We start from the raw sequence: 17,858 nt of genomic DNA on the forward strand, positions 1-17,858 counted from the left end.
ATAATATTATAGAAGAGATATTTTAAACTTTTCCACGTCTTTTGATTGGATCCTGGTCTAATTTCTGCTTCGATTAATATTTTCAAAACGAAACCAACATGGACTAATGTTGAATATGATTATTGGTTTTCGTATCATAAAAAAAATGAAATTATGTTTGATTTGTTTTTGTGTTTGTTTTTTCTCTCTTTCTATTTTTTCCCCATAGATTTCACCGGAATATGTTAAACTGAGAAATTTGAAATAGGATATTCTAAGACCACTTCTTTATTTAAAATATGATATTCTATATAAGACTAAATCTTTATCGAAGTTCACTTGTTTCATACCCATGCTGAACTTGTGTCGTTGTAATATTGGATTTTAAACGTCTTAATCCACATATTATAGGACTGATGTCCTCTAGTGGCGACTCGAGTAATCCATTTGGGTGAAGATAATGAAGCTTGTAACCACTGGTCTGTGTTGAAATAATATGCCCGCCAGGAAATAGTTGAACTTTTTGTCATGTCACCGTAGGAAGCAGCTGCATGCCTTGCTGATGAAGCTGTGGTGGACTGCAGTGTTAGTTGATTTACATCAGCTACGAAAAGTAAGGCGTTATTAAATGTATAGTAATGATAAGAAAATTTTTCAGATTAAGAAAAGCGAATGGATATTCTGTTTCCTCTTGTGTCATGATGAAATGATGTTATGATTTACCTCATGACAAAATTCTGATATTAAAAATGAAAGTTTATTTAGATCTGCCAAAGAATCATTACAAATCATATTCGTGTTTGTTTTTTTGTTTTTTTTCTAATCTTCTGAATTAACCAAATAGTTCAATTATTTCATAATTGCTTACTGGAACATTCTCCACCATCTGCAAATATGTCACCACTAAATGTTGCTGAAACTCTGTGAACAATAGAAATACGTCCACCTCCGCCTCCTCCGCCCGTCCCGCTTCCTGTTCCACCACGTGCTGTAACCATTCCACTTCCTTTAAAATAATCTGTGTCTATGTAAATACTTCCACCGCTGCCACCACCACAGTTACTACCGTCAGCGTTACCATTAGCAGATACCAATCCATCAACCCTGACGTCATCTGTAGCTTTCAATGTAATAACACCGCCTCCTTTGCCACCGGTAGAACAACCACCTCCACTTCCAAAGTCACTTGGTTTTTCGATGCCACCATATGCTACAGCTTCGTTGGACTTTAGATATATACCAGTTTTCATGCCACCACGTCCACCATAAGAACCTGTTTATAAAAGAGGACTAAAGGTTTGAAAAATCTATAGGAATTCCGGAAAAAAGATAAGATATTTAGAAAAAACACTAGTACAGAAAACGTTCAAGTAAAACAAGAGACTGACATTTAAAAAAAAAGAAGAAACTAATTTCTTTGTTGTTGCTGACAGAATTATGGCTACCATATCCCATTATCATGATTATGACGTCTTGTATTAAAGGATATTTCCTTCTATTTATTGCTGTGACGCCTTCCTACGTAGGCTTGCAAGATGTAATAATAATTTGGACTGCCATATCCTTGACTCTATCTTCTGATATATTCGTTTTCAGACATGTCGGATTTCCTTCTTTTGGACAAGAAGCATGAAATAATGATCATATATATAAAAAATAAAAATGAATAAATTACTTTGGAAACTTCAAATCAACGTAAGTATAAAGATAATTTATACATAAAAAAAACCAGAAGCCCGATATATTAAAATTTACAATGGCTCGATTATTCAACTAACTAATCCCAATTCATGAAAATTCATCCGAAACACAGTTTCCCTATAATATAGCCATAAAATGTAGAATCATAATTTTAGGAATCTTTCGCTTGCATCCGGATTTCTAAGCACCTCGTCTCCTTTCTTTTGTAGAACTAAATGATGAGTTCCGTGAACAACCGAATGAAGATTTGCTCGACCTTTGCTAATTGTGCCGTAAATAGAATTTTATTTAACTAACATTAAGCTTATTTTATTAAGGTTTGCAACATCACTGTATAATAGACTACACTTGTATTTGTGATTTTTACTTGGGATAGGTAGATATATAAATATCACCAGGTTTATAGAACCGATGTCGTTCTCAGTCCTGGGTTTTGGTCCTTATACTGATTGCATTCAGTTTATGTGTATCGTGGGTAACAAAAAGTTATCGTAAAAATACAATTAATTAAGTTATGTATACGTCAACGACCATGATCTCATTTTATTATCCTTGTGATCAAGAAAAATCAAACATTGACATTTGATTTGTTCTCGTGAAGGAATGGAGTAAAGGTTCATACTTTTAAATGAATATATACAATAAACAAGAATTAACAAGAATATAGACATCTATAGATGATGTAAAATCATTTTATTTAAAACCTATTGATGGGTTAAAAATAGAATGATTTTTGTGTTAAAAGCATTTTTCTAAATATTTGTCAATGTTTGTCTAATCTGAATTTTGAACCTTGTTTACTGTAAGGGGGAAAAAATCTTCAATATGCCGATAAAGTGAAATAATCATAGAAATACCAGGCTTAAAATTTCGTGCACCAGACTCGCGCATAAAGATGATGTTCAATAAGAACAAGACTTAAAAATCATATCCGGAGCTTTGTTGCTTATCTACCTTTCAGTTCCGTCAATTTTCCATAAAAATATAAGATATTCTTTATATCAAAATGCTTACTTCATGTTTAACCCACATTTCAGGTGAATTAAGAACTGTCCTTCTATGAAACTGTTAAGCAAAGAAATCAGTAGAAAAACGAATCAGTCTAACGAATACACCTTTTTAAATTGTTAAAAAAAATTTTAGACGAAGTAAAAAAAAGCAATTAAACATTAATGAGATACAGAAAATAATTCCTTATAATATGTCAATAGTTTATTTGTTTAATATTCTCGAATTACGTGACACAATAAGTATTCTTGTTGTACAATAGCTAGCGTGACTGATAGCAATAATACGAAACCAAATGTTTCAAAAGTTGAAAATAATTGTGACGAAAATTGCCAAAAATTGAAATGAACATATCGTTATCTTTTGTCATATTGTCAACATCGGCAATATAATCACTTCAGTCTTATTTATTATTTTTTATTTGGAAGAATGACAAATGGTATCTGGCAGATAAATCTCAGTCATTCCAATTTAGCCAATCAGCGTTTGTCCTATCAGAAACTAAACAATTTCTGACTAGGGGATAGTTAGACATTGAAAACAAACGGATTTTTAAACCAGAGGCCGGTACACGTAAACCTTTATGAACTTAAAAGGTCGTGATGACTTAACATACATTGGGTGATTCATTTAAGGAGTTTAAACTTAAAGGCACACATTTAAGAAAACTCATTTCTCGTTTGAATTGTTTTACATTTGTTATTTCGGGGCATTTTACATTGCTTACTATGAGGTATGGGTTTTGCTCATTGTTGAAGACCGTACGGCGACTTATAGTTGTTAACTTGTACTTCAATTGGTCTCTGGTGGAGAGTTGTTTCATTGGCAATCATACCATATCTTCTTATTTTTAGCTCAACCATTTGGAATGTCGTATGTGGCATTAAGATCTATCAATTAACAAGAACAGAACGGAAAAAAATAAATGTACACACCGCAAGATAGTTTCAAAGAGTCAATAGTTACATTACAAAAAGTTACATTTCATCTATATTTTTGTAAGAATGGCATTTGAATTGGCAGAAAAGACAGTCAGGTCCTGTTTTAAAGTGATGATTTTTGTCCCGAAAAAATGCAAAATCCCTGCATGACTGCACGTGCTTTTCATGAAAAAATTTATAAAAAGTGCGTACGAACACTATATTTAAAAAAAAACAACAACGAAAGCTTGACCTAGCTCGCAATTTCCCTGCTTTAACATTAAAATGTAATTTTAAGAATTGAATGCGTAATTTTGTAGTGTTATAGGGTTGTTTAAACGTTGATCGCTTTTACACCCTACTAAAACTGCAAAAGAGGCATTCAATTGTAAAATACAACCGATGACCACAAAATGGGAAATCATGCTGCAGGCATTATCACTCGGGAAATCATGTTGCATGCAGGCATTATTACTCGGTAATTGTAGGTCCACGACACCAAACATCTTATTTTGAAATAAATGACAGTATTTATGTTTTTATCAGTTAAGGATTTGCCGCTTTAGTTAACAACTAAACAAAACATAAAAATTCACCTTAAGAATCTAAGAATCGAATGCAAAAATCTAACTTGCATTATATCAAATTGCTATTTAAATTAAATTGAAAAAAAAGTCTGGTAATGTGGACATAGTGTAAACAAATTATTCCGTTTGTTACAAAGGTCATACAAAGTTTACAATGTAAATATATATGAATTAAAGGAGGTATTTTAAATCGTAATGATATACGTAGTAGATAATTTATCAAATGTAATGGGTTCGAAAAGGATAATCCACGAGCGACGTCAGTTTCCGAATCCTGCCATGTTCTTCCCATAAACTTTTCTTACCTAACCAATTTCCTGTAAAACTTTGTGAACGTTATGTACATGTTATCACCATAAATGAAAGGAAATATCTAAAGACAATGTTATTTTTTTTTTTTTTTTATTTCTGAAAGTACGAACATGGGTGCATTCGTACGGGTCACGTCTATATTTAGGCATACGACAAGTTAACGAAAGTAACGTTTACTATATATTGATAATGTCATTGTTCGGATGGTATATTAACATATTACCAAGATTTAGGTAATTTCTGACTATGATGAAACCTAAATTATTGCTTTGAAAATATGTTAATTATTCAAATATGAGAAAAAAGTGCGAGTGGCCGTAATCGTATAGGTAATCGTATTTATAGGCATTTGACCGTCCTAAAAATTGAACGATATACATGTTAAAAATAGAGAGTTCTAATCTTGAATCTGGAATAACAATAAATATTATAGCGATCATCGCGCTACAAAATTAATTTTTGCCATTTTGACTAAAAAAAAAATAGGTATACGATAAGAGATTTCATTCAAAATACTTGTATAGTTATATTGTTTATTTGGACAAATTATGACCAAACAAGCCAGAAGATAAAGAACAGCAATAAAAGGTGATTTTGTTCCATGAATCGATACACAATTTCCTTTCCTGCATTTCTTTCATTCTCAACTGTTGCTGGGCAGTCTTATTCATTTTAGCTTTTGTTCACATGATAATTTCCTGCAAAATATTCATTTACATTTTGTATGGGCAAGAAGATTTTCCTCATTTTTTATTAGCTCAATATATATTCATTCCCGAATCCTCCTGCTCCCCGGTCTCCCCACGAAAATCAAACTGACGTCAACCTGGAATAGTTGCAATCGCATAATGCTACTGGTTTTTCTTTTTAGAAATTTTGATATTCAAATATATTGAACTGTTCACTGAAAAAAGAATTTAAAACGCAGTACCTTTTATATTTTGGTATTGCTAAATGAATATTCTGCTTTATTTTTAGACTTTTTATAGTTGAATTGTTATTATGATCCTGTTTTGTTTAATAAATGAAGGACACGTATATGTATGGAGTTATCGAACAATATCCAAATAAAATAAGTCTTAATTCAAAATTAAAAACAATGAATGGGGAATGAGACAGCAACACAATTTGGGTACACGTACACAAATGTATGTATTGCCATGAATTGTCCATATATCAGTTTAACAGTATATATTTATTAACATTATTTATTTGTCAGCTGTCGTGATCAAGTGGTATTGTGTACTGACTGCAGGCCATGATCTTTCTGGAATAAATAGTTCAAGTTCGATCCCTATAGGTGTTATTCGTTTTGAGAGGTAAATATGTCACAAGTTAAAATTTAGAATGTGAGTCAACTTCAGTTGATAGTTGGTTCATCAAAATTTAATCTGGTTATAATAGTTGACTGACGTATTAGAAATGCCAATGGATAAATGATAGGTAAATGTGTAGGGAAATGGGGAAAAGGATTTTTATGGTATTTTATTATGCAAATCCTTGTTGGGTATGAAACAATACATATTGGATTTCAAGTAAATTTCATAGTTGCTAATGGAATTTGACCGATATATATATATACAAGGAATGACTATTTAGTGTTTATTGCTAAACATTTGGATATTGAGTGTCTGATTAATGATTAATATCAACAAAGAATTCTATGTATATCCAAGAGAATGATAATCCTTTTCTTCATGATTAAGTACAAACGTAACGGTTAGAGAGTACTTATCATGAAGAAATGGATTATCAGACTCTTACAAACTTAGAATATTGTAAAGTGCTCAAAGCTTAAATGATCTCTTGATTGGTTGTATTTAAGAATTAGTTTCATTGTCGGTGCACTGTTTGTAACTAATGCATGACTTCCTTTTTAGGCATTTCATTTATGGATTAGTTTTAGTGATGTAAAGACTTTCTTATAATTTTGGAAAATATAATAGATTGTGTTTTAGACATTAGATGACCCAACATGAAATGGTAAGAAATGTTTCCTGATTGTGAGTATGGATGTAAATCATGTAATATGTAGCGAGGAATTATCTTTTTGTTAATTTCCACTTCAAATCAATAAATTCAAAATTTGAGTTATAACTAAATTTTATTTTACAGCCAATATTTTAGTCCAGTCCTTTACAACAAATACTATTTCATTATGTCAGCGAAATGTTCAAATACAATGCCTTTAAAAGTTTGAAATATATTCAAAAGTTAAACTAAATTCCTTTTTTTAGAACTTCATCAGAATATTGGACAAATGCTATTCTCGACAACCACGGATCCAGTAATCTGAGTTTTTGTCTCGCCTTGGCGAAGTCAAAAAGCGAGACATAGGGATGCTGTTTCCGGCGTCGGCGTCGTCAACAATGTATTAGTTTGTGATAAGGTATATTTTATGGTGAACCACTAGTGGTAGGTCAATGATATTTGGTATGCAGTTGTATTAGCATTGGCATATATCATTTCCATGGAGATTATTTGGCTCCGCCCCTTAGATATGGTCTATTGACTTTGAAACTTTTGCTTAGTTTACATGTATTAGTTTGTGATTATGTCAGTTTATGGGGAACCACTAGTAGTAAGTCATTGATATTTGATATGCAGCTGTATAAACATTGGCATATCTCATTTCCATGGAGATTATTTGGCTCCGCCCCTCAGTCATGGTGTAACGAACCTTTGCCTCGTTTTCATGTATTAGTTTGTGATTAGGTCAGTTGAACTGTTAAAGGGGAACCATTAGTGGTAGGCAAATGTTAATTAGTATGCAGTTGTATAAGAATTAGAACATCTCATTTCCATGGAAAATATGTGGCCCTGCCCACTCAGGCATGGTCTATTGACTTTGAACCTTTTGCTTAGTTTAAATGTATTAGTTTGTGATTAGATCAGTTTAAGATGAACCGCTAATATTAAGTCAATGATATTTGGTATGCAGTTATATAAGCATTTGCAAGTCTTGTTTCCATGGAGATTATATAGCCCACCCCTTCATCATGGTTCATTGACTTTAAAACTTTTACAAAGTTTACAAGTTAATGGTTGTGTTTAGATTGTTTAAAGGGAACGACTGATGATAAGTCAATGGTATTTGGTATGCAATTGTATTAGAATTGGCACATCTCATTTCCATGGAAATTGTTAAGCCGTGTTCCTTCAGTCATGGTTCATTGACTTCGAATATTTGCATAACTTACATGTTAAAGTATTGCTATTTTAATTTCAACATTTGCATTATCAAAATTACACAGTTTATTGAAAGAGCAGAAGCTAAAGATTTAGTTTTTATTTAATTTTAAGACTTTTCTTTTTTTTTTTTGCATTGCTTTGATATTGTTTATTCTTTTTTTTGTAATTTGAAGTTATTAATATTCTCATAATAACGTTAACGGTACCAATGTTACTGCACCAGTAAACTTCATCTTATTTTGATTTTTTTGTTTGTTTCAAAATTCAACTTTTAGTCAGTTTTAATCACAAATTCTTTCAAGCTGATAAATGTGCTTAGGGGCATTTGTAACTCATTTGGTTTTTTTGACAGTAAGTAGGCATAACCAATAGGATAATCCCTTACTAAGAACATGATTTCATTCATTCTTCACAATTATGAAACACCAAATCCTACAATTTCATTGGTCGAGAGCACTTTGCTATATTCTAATACCTGTTAGCATACAGTCGCGCTCTTCGAATAAAAGAAAAAAATCATGAAGTAAAGTGCTCTCATTTTCACCACTTTTTCTTCGTTATAGTTTTTCGAAGTTTATATGTTATAGTTATATGTAAATAAATGGATGTTTGTTTTGGGTGTAAATGCTTTGGTCGATGCACCTTTCCATGCTTCATGCTAAAAATGTGCGCACGTTTAACGCTTTTGCAACTACAGAATGAAGCATTCAATTCATATAACTTCATATTAATGTCAATACCAGGATGTTGACTAGTTATTCAAACTATTTGCTTGTTTTGTTTTAAATATTTCTACTCATTATTGTTTCGTTGTTAAAAAGACCATGTGAAGTCACGAATGGTGAATTAGGCGGCTTTTTTACAATGTGACGATAAAACGTAGGCTTGACGAATCATCCGTAAGGACCGTTTGAGGGATCCTTTATTTTGACATCTGAATTCTTTTTTAAAATATGACATATTTATGTAATCTTTAACAAGGCTGTCATGGGACTGAATTCTAAATTTTGAAATCTCCCTAAAATTCAAAGGCATTTGTATCTGTAAAAAATACCCATATACTTATATATTACACAAGGTACCCAACTCGTATTTTTTTAAAAATGATACCGGTCACGAACTTCCGTTGTATTTCGATTCCGCGGATGTCTATTGCATGTAATCGAAAATTTTCAGTGTCGATTACTTGAAAAAATGTAATCAATTACACTCATTTACGATTTCCCATCCCTGGTTCATACACCCGAATTAGATACAGGAATCTAAGAGGGACAAAATCTTTTCTGTTAAGGTGTTCTAGGCATTTTCAAACTTTTGTTAACTGTTATTTTGAAAATATATGTGCTGTGATTCCTTGCCCGACTTTGACTATACTTTTTTTGTCCGTTTTGGTTTATAAGCTCTTCATTTTTAATAAGTTTTGGATTTTGAAATATTTTAGACTCGAGCATCACTGAAGAGACATTTATTTTCGAAATGCGGTGCAGAAAAATTAGTACCGTAATGTTATTACATGGATCGTGTTAAAAAAAAATGTCAGATTTTGAACTTGCAAAATTGAATACTAATTTAAACCAGCATGTTCATAAACAAGTCAAAACAACAGTACTTATGGAACAGCATATAAAAAGATGCAATATTGATAATGTCATACAATAGATATAAGAAGATGCGGTATGAGTGCCAATGAGACAACTCTCCATCCATGTCAAAATTTATAAAAGTAAACCATTATAGGTCAAAGTACGGTCTTCAATATGGAGCCTTGGCTCACACCGAACAGCAAGCTATAAAAGGCCCCAAAAATTACAAGTGTAAAACCATTCAAACGGGAGAAATACAAGAATATATTGAAACATTTTTTGATAGGTGGTGCAATATTTTGTCTCTCCTGTTACTATGTTCAAAAGTTTTAGTGTAAACAATATTGTATTATGAATTATACGAATTACAATATATATGCACATTCACAAATAGGATTCAGAAACAAAAAACAAGTGCTTAAGTTTATCTGTCTCCTTGTTAAATTGAAAACAATATACTCAAATAAATCAAAACTACATGCTCTGTTACATAATAAAATATTGATAATGTCAGTTGAGTTACATAATGAACTGAAAAAGAACAGAAAAATGCAACTAATAAAATGAAATGCTTACAGGTATATTGTGTGAAATATTAGTTTGTAAATCTTTTAGATTCAAAAGTTTTGAGTTATATAGAAAAGATTTCGATGCAATTTTAAGATTGTTTTTCGTTGCCAATAAGATGGTTTTCAAGAGTAAAAACTTTAATATATTTTCATTTTGTGTAATAAAAGATTATTTGTCAATTTTCCATGTTGTACTGAAAAATACATTTAAAACTTGGTTTTCAAAGGTTATAAAAATAACCACCAGCAACGTAAATTAAATCTAAGATAGCAATTCACAAAATTCAGCATTTTTGTTTTCTCTTTATAATATCATCAAGTAATTCCCTCGCACGTTGGTTAACTTTTTTCGTTTTGTTTTTGGTAACATGAAAGTACGTTAACGATATATCACCATATTAAGTTCTACCCTGTTACCCTTTTTTGTCTATCCTGTTACAGTTATTATTAATGCATTTTGTCAGAAGGCCATTACTTCTGATTTTGTATATGCTAAATTGTGAAAATTAAGACTTTAAATGAGTTCAAACAACTAAACATTTAATTATGTGTAAAATTATATGTAATTATATACTTTTTAGAGACGTCTCAGTCAAATATTGTCTATCCTATTACTGTAACCATAGTAACCATAGTAACAGGATAGAAATAACAGGATATATAGACACATTTCTTCATTTATGAATGCTGTTGTGAAATAACTTCTCCCTTTGATGTATTGATAATGTTTGAGATTTGGTTTCCAACACGTAATTGCACTTTTTACAAGTATAATATTGTTGTAATTAATAATTTTGCTGGTAACAGCATAACCATGATAAAAGTGTACCCACTATTTTTTTCACTTAATGTCTTTTTAGGATCCTTTGCGCTTTTGAAATCATCATTGAATAGTTCCATATTATGTGGGAGAAACAATTTAACGGTTGACTCTAGTATCGGTAACATGATAGACATGCATTTCAAGGAGGTGGGGGTATAGTTTTAGGGAGCTACCATTTGATTTTTATGGGGTGGGGGGGCTAGGATGAAAAATTTTGTCCTGCATTTTTTTTAGTTGTAATCTCTGTCCTGCCTTTTTATTTTTCACTCTATTCGATCCTACCTTTTTTTTATTAGTTTATCCTGACTTTTTTTACATAAATTGTCATCCTGCCTTTTTTTTTCCAAGTTGCTCATCCTGCCTTTTTTTTTTAATTCAAAACTCCTGTCCTGCCTTTTTTTTCAAATTTCATCCTAGCCCCCCATAAAAATCAAATGGTAGCTCCCTTATTCCGTTTTACATATTTTTCATAAGGTCGCAAGTGTCGCATTATTTCTTGCTCACATGTAAACTTTTATTTAATGGGAAAAAAATAATTTTCCAAGATATTTTAATCTTATTTTTTTCCATACCTGATACGTCTTTGTCGGGCAATCCTTGATGATCCACGATATGAGAATTTGATGATAGCATACGCAATAATAATTAGAATTGCCATTACAAGTAATAACGGATGTCTCCCTCCACCAATTGGCAATAACCGGCAGCCATTTCGAAAATTTTAAACGGTCTATGCACATATATGCGTGGCTATACATCTTCTGTAAATTTCCAGAACATTTGGAGCATTTTGAAATTTTACACATTTTTGCTGTTTCCATGGCAATGGCGGCCATTTTGGAAATTCCAAAGTCAAACGTCTCATCTGTACTTGCTAGTTAACATTTATATTTATTAAATTTCATTAAACGGTTTGAAGCATTTTGAAATTTTGGACATTTTTGCTGCTTCCATGGTAACGGTGACCATTTCCAAAATTTTAATGACAGATGCCACATTGGTACATGAGAGGGAACATACCATCAAAGTTTCACTGGGTTTGACCTACCATTTTTAATTAAGAGAGGAAATGCTACTTAAAGGTTTTAAGGAGCAGTTTGACTTTTTTTGTATTGTTTCCATGGTAACGGCAGCCATTTTGGAAATTTCAAAGTCAAAAGCTACATCTATACAGGGCAATTAACATTTCTGTGAAGTTCCATCAAGTTTGGAGCATTTTTTAATTTTTGAAAATTTTTATGTAGTTTCCATGGCAATATAGTAGTTCCAATGATTGTCAAAATCATCCAAAACCTGTATATAGTGAACAACTGCATTGTATAAACATTTTTAAAATGGTTTAAAGTTCAGGAATACTCAAATGATTCATCAGACCCCAAATTTTATTTTTTTTTACATTTTTGAGTGCCAAAGTTGCACTGCAACTCTAAAGTTGGTGTTCCTCTTTATAGTGAACAATCATTTAGATTGGTTCCATTGGCTCTGAGAAAACTCCCGGACAAAACAGGTGGAATAATAATAATAATATTATTAATAATAATAATAATAATAATAATAGTACGGAAAAAGAAGCAGAAGAAAAGCAATATTTTATTCGACATTGTCGATCGGGTGACATATATAAAAACAATTATGAATTTTGTCGTTAAACTTACAGTATCATACTTCAAGAATTCCATTAAAATGTTTATGGGGTAAACATATAAAAAAATTCATGCTTGAATAATTCCGTATCAAATATGTCTAACCATGGTACATAAACAATGTATCGGAAGTAAGTGTACTTTAAATTATTTTTCTTTATTCTCATATATCAAATGCGTAATTTATTTGCGATATGCTTAATTTTTTTAAGATATATTTGATTCAGAAAAGAATGCATGTTTACCAGATAAAACATAGATTATCAGTGTTATATCGTGGGAATGTAATACATAAAATTGAGAATGGAAATAGGGAATGTGTCAAAAAGACAACAACCCGACCAGAGAGCATAAAACAGCCTAAGACCACCAATGGGTCTTCAACACAGCGAGAAAACCCCGCACCCGGAGGCGGGCTTCAGCTGGCCCCTAAACAAAAATGTGTACTAGTTCAGTGAAAATGGACGTCACATGTTCACTTTACGTTAGTTCGTACCTTTCGTTTAATGGCAAAAAAAAGCTTTAATATTAAGATATACACTACACCGTAAACACCACTTTACTGCTGTCTGCCAATCACAATGGTGTAACCTATGCAAAACTCATGAAAGATACCATGCTTATAATCTGGTACGCCAGAAGACCGTTTCGTCTACGGTATCTTACAAAACATCTTATGTCAATTTACTGTTGTATTTGAAATAAAATTTGGATGAGTGAAATGAATTTGGTTGATATGATGAGTGAGTGTCAAACTCCAGTCGAGAGAATCATTCAGTATTTTTTTGGTGATTCATGTTGTCCTTTTTATGTATTAATTACGACTTTCAAAATGGGTTCTAAAGCCCTTAAGCATGTATCAGCTATGCTTTCATATCGTTATGCATTATTGTCATTACATGCTCATATAGCTACTATGCCGCACTATATAGTGTAAAAATTATTTGTCAATCTTGTTTTTGGGGTCATATACTTCAGTTGTTCTTAATCTTCTGGATATTTGTGATTCCCAATATATAACTGAACGAAATTTAAGGTTAAACCAATTTTCCAATTCGATTTATTTCACACCAAGATGCGGTATTATTGCAAATGAGACAATTCTCCACCAGAGAACAAATGAAGGTAGAAGGTTAGCAACTCTAGGTCATCGTCATTTTCAAAAAGTCTTTCATTCTTTACTCAAAATCGCAGTGTCACACCTCTGTTGCACTTATGTGTGTACTTTGAGGTTTCAATGATATTGAAGCTTATTTCGAAACATGGGACTAAGTAAGTAGCTCAACGCCACAATTTTGACAGAGTTTGCTAATTTTGAGTATGTATCTGAACATTGTTCAAGAACCTTCTTAACCAAAACCGAAATTCTATTAGAAATAAAGCATAAAATAATCTTTCGGATACTAATTATTTCATATTGTTTATTAAAAGATATTTTTCGATGCAAAATTTTCCAAAGTGTAAAATTTGCAATTATATATCAAAATGTCTTGAACAGCAACATGTAGCGCTGAACAAAAATATATATATTTAGATTTTTTGGAAATGTGCCAAATTGTTAAAAGAAATGTATTTTAGGCAAATGATAGGGACCTTTTTAAATTTAAATTCCAGTAGATTTTGACAGCTTTAAGATTTTGACACAGCGAGGGAATAAAAACAGAAAAAATGGCCGTACTTCACGTATCTAAATGAAACAAAGCATATACACGGCTACCTACATTAAACACAAAAATAAAGAGACATAGACATAACTATAGACAGTTCTCAGTTCTCTATCAATCTGGAGGCTTCTATCTGATCTTATTTTATTCTCTATTTAATATCCATGGACAGAAGTTTTTACTCGAAATAATGCCGATCCGTCATTTTTTTTTTTATTTAACTTGTGTAAAGAGTGTTTATTTTTTGAAAGTTTAAATAATTTTGCAATTTGATTGGTTTTTTTTTTTGTATTTTATTCCTTAACCCTTTTGTAAAATAAGTTGGGTATTTATATGTATCAAACAATAGTTAAATGATTATGATGATCCAAATGGCTGTTTCAAACCAAAAGGAGAGAATACAAAAAAAGTGTATTTCTTTTTCTTGAAACCTCAGAGTTTGTTTTAAGAAATGAACTCAGCAAAATGATTTTCTAGTAATTTAATTACATTGTAACAATATAAAAATAAGATGTGGTATATTTGCCAATGAGACAACTATCGTATAGTCGGCTATTAAAGGCCCCGACATGAAAAATGTGAAACAATTCAAACGAAAAACTAACGGCCTAATTTATAACAAAAAAAATACGAAAAACAGACATGACAGACATCATCCAACGACAACCAATGAACTACAGGCTCCTGACCCGGGACAGACAGATACAGAATGTGGTGGGGTAAAACATGTTTGTTGGCGCTCAACCCACTTACCTGGGACAGTGGCGTAACGGCACAACCTAAGAACAAACTGTAAAAATCAGTTGCAACTGGCTTAACTCAAAGGATAGGTACGAGGTACAAACACAACTAACATAAGTAAAAATAGACACAAAGCACCGAAATAGGAATACTCGAAATTACTGGACGCTAGTTCGAAGCCAATTACAACTAATAAATAAATCATGTTCTCTCAGACTAAACTTTCAATCAGTACAGATCCAACAGATTTGGTGTAAAGACGTATACCAAACATTATGAGAAACGCACGACCTTGTGCCATGCCGAAATATAAGTAGACAGTATCGACAGGGTGTAGGATGAGTTCTCATAAATGTACATATAAAGCAACATATATCGTTATTTATGTTTTAATTTTTCAACAACAAAATCAATGTTATTATATTTTTGACGTTTTTACCTATTATGTCTGGTTTTTTTTTTGCTCACACATTGTTGTCAATATGACGGAATTATATGCGACTGTCAAACAAGTGAGAGGTTTAGCTAGCTATAAAACCAGATTTAATCCACCATTTTCTACATAAGGAAATGCCTGTAATAAGTCAGGAATATGACAGTTGTTTTCCATTAGTTTGATGTGTTTGAGCTTTTGATTTTGCCATTTTATAAAGGACTTACCGTTTTAAATTTCCCTTTTGGAGTTCGGTATTTTTGTTATTTTACTTTTTATAAAAACTCTAAGTTAACTGTTAAAGAAAAAATTCGAGATACAGATTTTCTATTCCGGAATACAGATCGAGGGTGTCTATATGATGTTCTGTTGTGGAAGCGAAATAGCACAAACTGATAGTGTAAATTGGAAAACTCGTGTATTTTCTTCTTCACGTGAATGAAGTAGAATTATTTGTTCTTCGTGTAAACTACTTTCGAATTAAAACTGAAGAATTCTATATATCTCATTTTCTGGATCTGCACCTGGTTTACAAAAAATCAGTAAAAGGGAATTCAAAGACTGCGGTAGCGGGTAAGGATGCTGTCGTGATTACCATGTGATCCAACCAAGATGGCCATAGTAAATTTGAATATAAATATTTGAAAATGATATTTTGAACATTTTCGAAAAATTATATGTATGTTGGCTGTTCTAGCAGGAATTATCTTTTTAAACCTGTTGATTCGCCATGCAGTTACAATATATTTATTCCTACCACTTCCAAAGAAGTCAGCCCTTCTGTCTTTCGCAATTTCTTCCGAAAAAAAACTACTCTTTATCTTGTTTTTTTTAAAGAGAGGGATAAGAACGACAGAATTCTTCTGGGTACATGCGCAACAAGAATTTAGAGAAGAGCTTTTTAACTGTTAGAATTATCCAGATTTTCAGTTAGACGTTAAGTGGCGAATTTTTAAACGCTGTTAACATAAATTGCACTTTTCATTTTAATTAAGTTTTCATGAAATTTAATTTTTCAGTTTTTAAATAGTAAATTCAAATATTCGATAGAAATTTTCGAGTATTTACAAATAAATAGCTTAAAGGCATAGATAATATATAAAAGAAAGTTTCAAAGTGATTTATTTTTAGGTCAAAAGTATTTAAATATATTTTTAAAATGTTACATGCATACATTTTTACGTCCTTTTACTGTTGTAACATCATTTCCTGTAAAAGGATATATGTTTGATTTTTTTCAAACAGAAAAATGTGTATTTATGTACATGCGTTTATAAACAAGAGTAAACAACAATTGAAAAATAATATATTACATGAATCCTCTAGAAAGGGATATTGATATGTAATGTATAAAAACATTGGATGCTGATCTTATGGATTTTTGTTGTTGTTGCTTGTTGTTGGGAAAAGACGCTTCATATTCTACAGTATAGCCATAGCTATTCATACCCAAAACCTGCTTTTAACATAGATAACTGACAGATTTGTGAGGAAAGACTTCCATTTGACCCCACCTTCTGTTAACAAAAGACATCCATAGGAAGGGTGGGGTAAAAATGAAGTCTTGTCTATAGATGTGGCCTAAAGACAGCTCGGTTTATTCGAATGATTCAAAACAAAACAAAAACAATGCCTAAAAGATTAAATTAGAATTATTTAAAAAGTGGAAAATATGTACAATAATGGCAATATTGTCATATTGTAGAATGTATATATGACCTTACCTCCTGACCCTCCGGAAGACCCTTTCCCTGGCCCATCCATAGGCCCATATCCGTATCCATCTGCTAATATTCTACCCGTAGCGTATACATAGATATTAGTGGCTTCCAGTGAAGGGGGTGTAGATCCAGGCGACCCCTTCACATAAACTGTACCACTTATACTAACTTCATCCAAACCAGTCAAAGAACTAATCAAATCACAGGATGTTCCATAATTTACAGTAAGCTTGTTTGCTGAAGCAACACAAGAAGCAGATTTAGTAAAATCGACGCAAATTAAAAGTAAAAAAATAAGAGCTAAAAAGCCCTTCATGTTGACTTTACATTTGCTCTACTGAAATTGACGAAATTTACAGTGCATGTATATATATATAAGTAAGTACATATATTACAACCAATCAGAATTTTTGAAGTTTCGGTTAAACACTAGTTATTTAAAAGATACCGTATTTAGATTGATTTTAAATTTCTTTGTTAAAGGAACATATAACGGGTAGCTTGTCAATTTAAATCGTACAAGACTGTAAGTTAATACAAAAAGTAATAATAAAGAAAAATTTTAAGTAGAAAATTTGTGGAGACATTAAAACTGACTTTTTTCTATTCTTGTTTAGATAAAGGATTATTTCTTAAGGTGTTGTACCCCACGAAAGGCATTTGAGAAAGGTGGGGAAAATGAGAAGCGGGCTATGCATCAATAATATATGCAACCAAATAATACATCAAATAATAAAACAAAAAACAAAGTTCTGAAGACATGTTTTTAACATTCATGTTGCATATCAAAATATGTCATGGAAACCTTATGTCAAAGAAATAAGACACCTGTGTTGATGACATGGGGTATAAACTTGCTCTAGTCCCCATGTCAAAACACGACATTTCAATTTCAAGGCATCCATCATAACTATACATGCAAATAGTAATTATGATTTTATTCTCCATCTTTATGTGTTTCTTCTTATCGTTGTTTTGATAT

The 17,858-nt window shown here is 31.7% G+C and overlaps 1 protein-coding gene across 1 annotated transcript; it reads right to left on the minus strand.

Moving 5' to 3' along the window:
* Positions 1-83: 83 nt before the first annotated feature.
* On the minus strand, positions 84-17,193 carry LOC127726767 (uncharacterized transmembrane protein DDB_G0289901-like). Its single transcript, XM_052234225.1, has 3 exons — positions 16,880-17,193; positions 848-1,252; positions 84-583 (listed from the first exon to the last, which is right to left on the minus strand). The coding sequence occupies exons 1-3, from the start codon at positions 17,190-17,192 to the stop codon at positions 324-326; spliced, it is 978 nt and encodes a 325-aa protein (XP_052090185.1). The 5' UTR covers position 17,193; the 3' UTR covers positions 84-323.
* Positions 17,194-17,858: the final 665 nt, after the last annotated feature.

This window comes from Mytilus californianus, unplaced genomic scaffold, assembly GCF_021869535.1.
Source record: "Mytilus californianus isolate M0D057914Y unplaced genomic scaffold, xbMytCali1.0.p SCAF_1, whole genome shotgun sequence".
Classification (NCBI taxonomy): Eukaryota; Metazoa; Mollusca; class Bivalvia; order Mytilida; family Mytilidae; genus Mytilus; species Mytilus californianus.

What these genes read in the sequence shown, in the direction of transcription:
- LOC127726767 (XM_052234225.1), bottom strand. Translation starts at nt 17,192, where the DNA reads ATGAAGGGCTTTTTAGCTCTTATTTTTTTACTTTTAATTTGCGTCGAT. An exon ending in GTCTTCCGGAGGGTCAGGAG is followed by an intron (nt 1,253 to 16,879) that starts GTAAGGTCATAT and finishes TTTTATAAACAG; the next exon opens with GTTCTTATGGTGGACGTGGT. An exon ending in AGATGGTGGAGAATGTTCCA is followed by an intron (nt 584 to 847) that starts GTAAGCAATTAT and finishes TACTTTTCGTAG; the next exon opens with CTGATGTAAATCAACTAACA.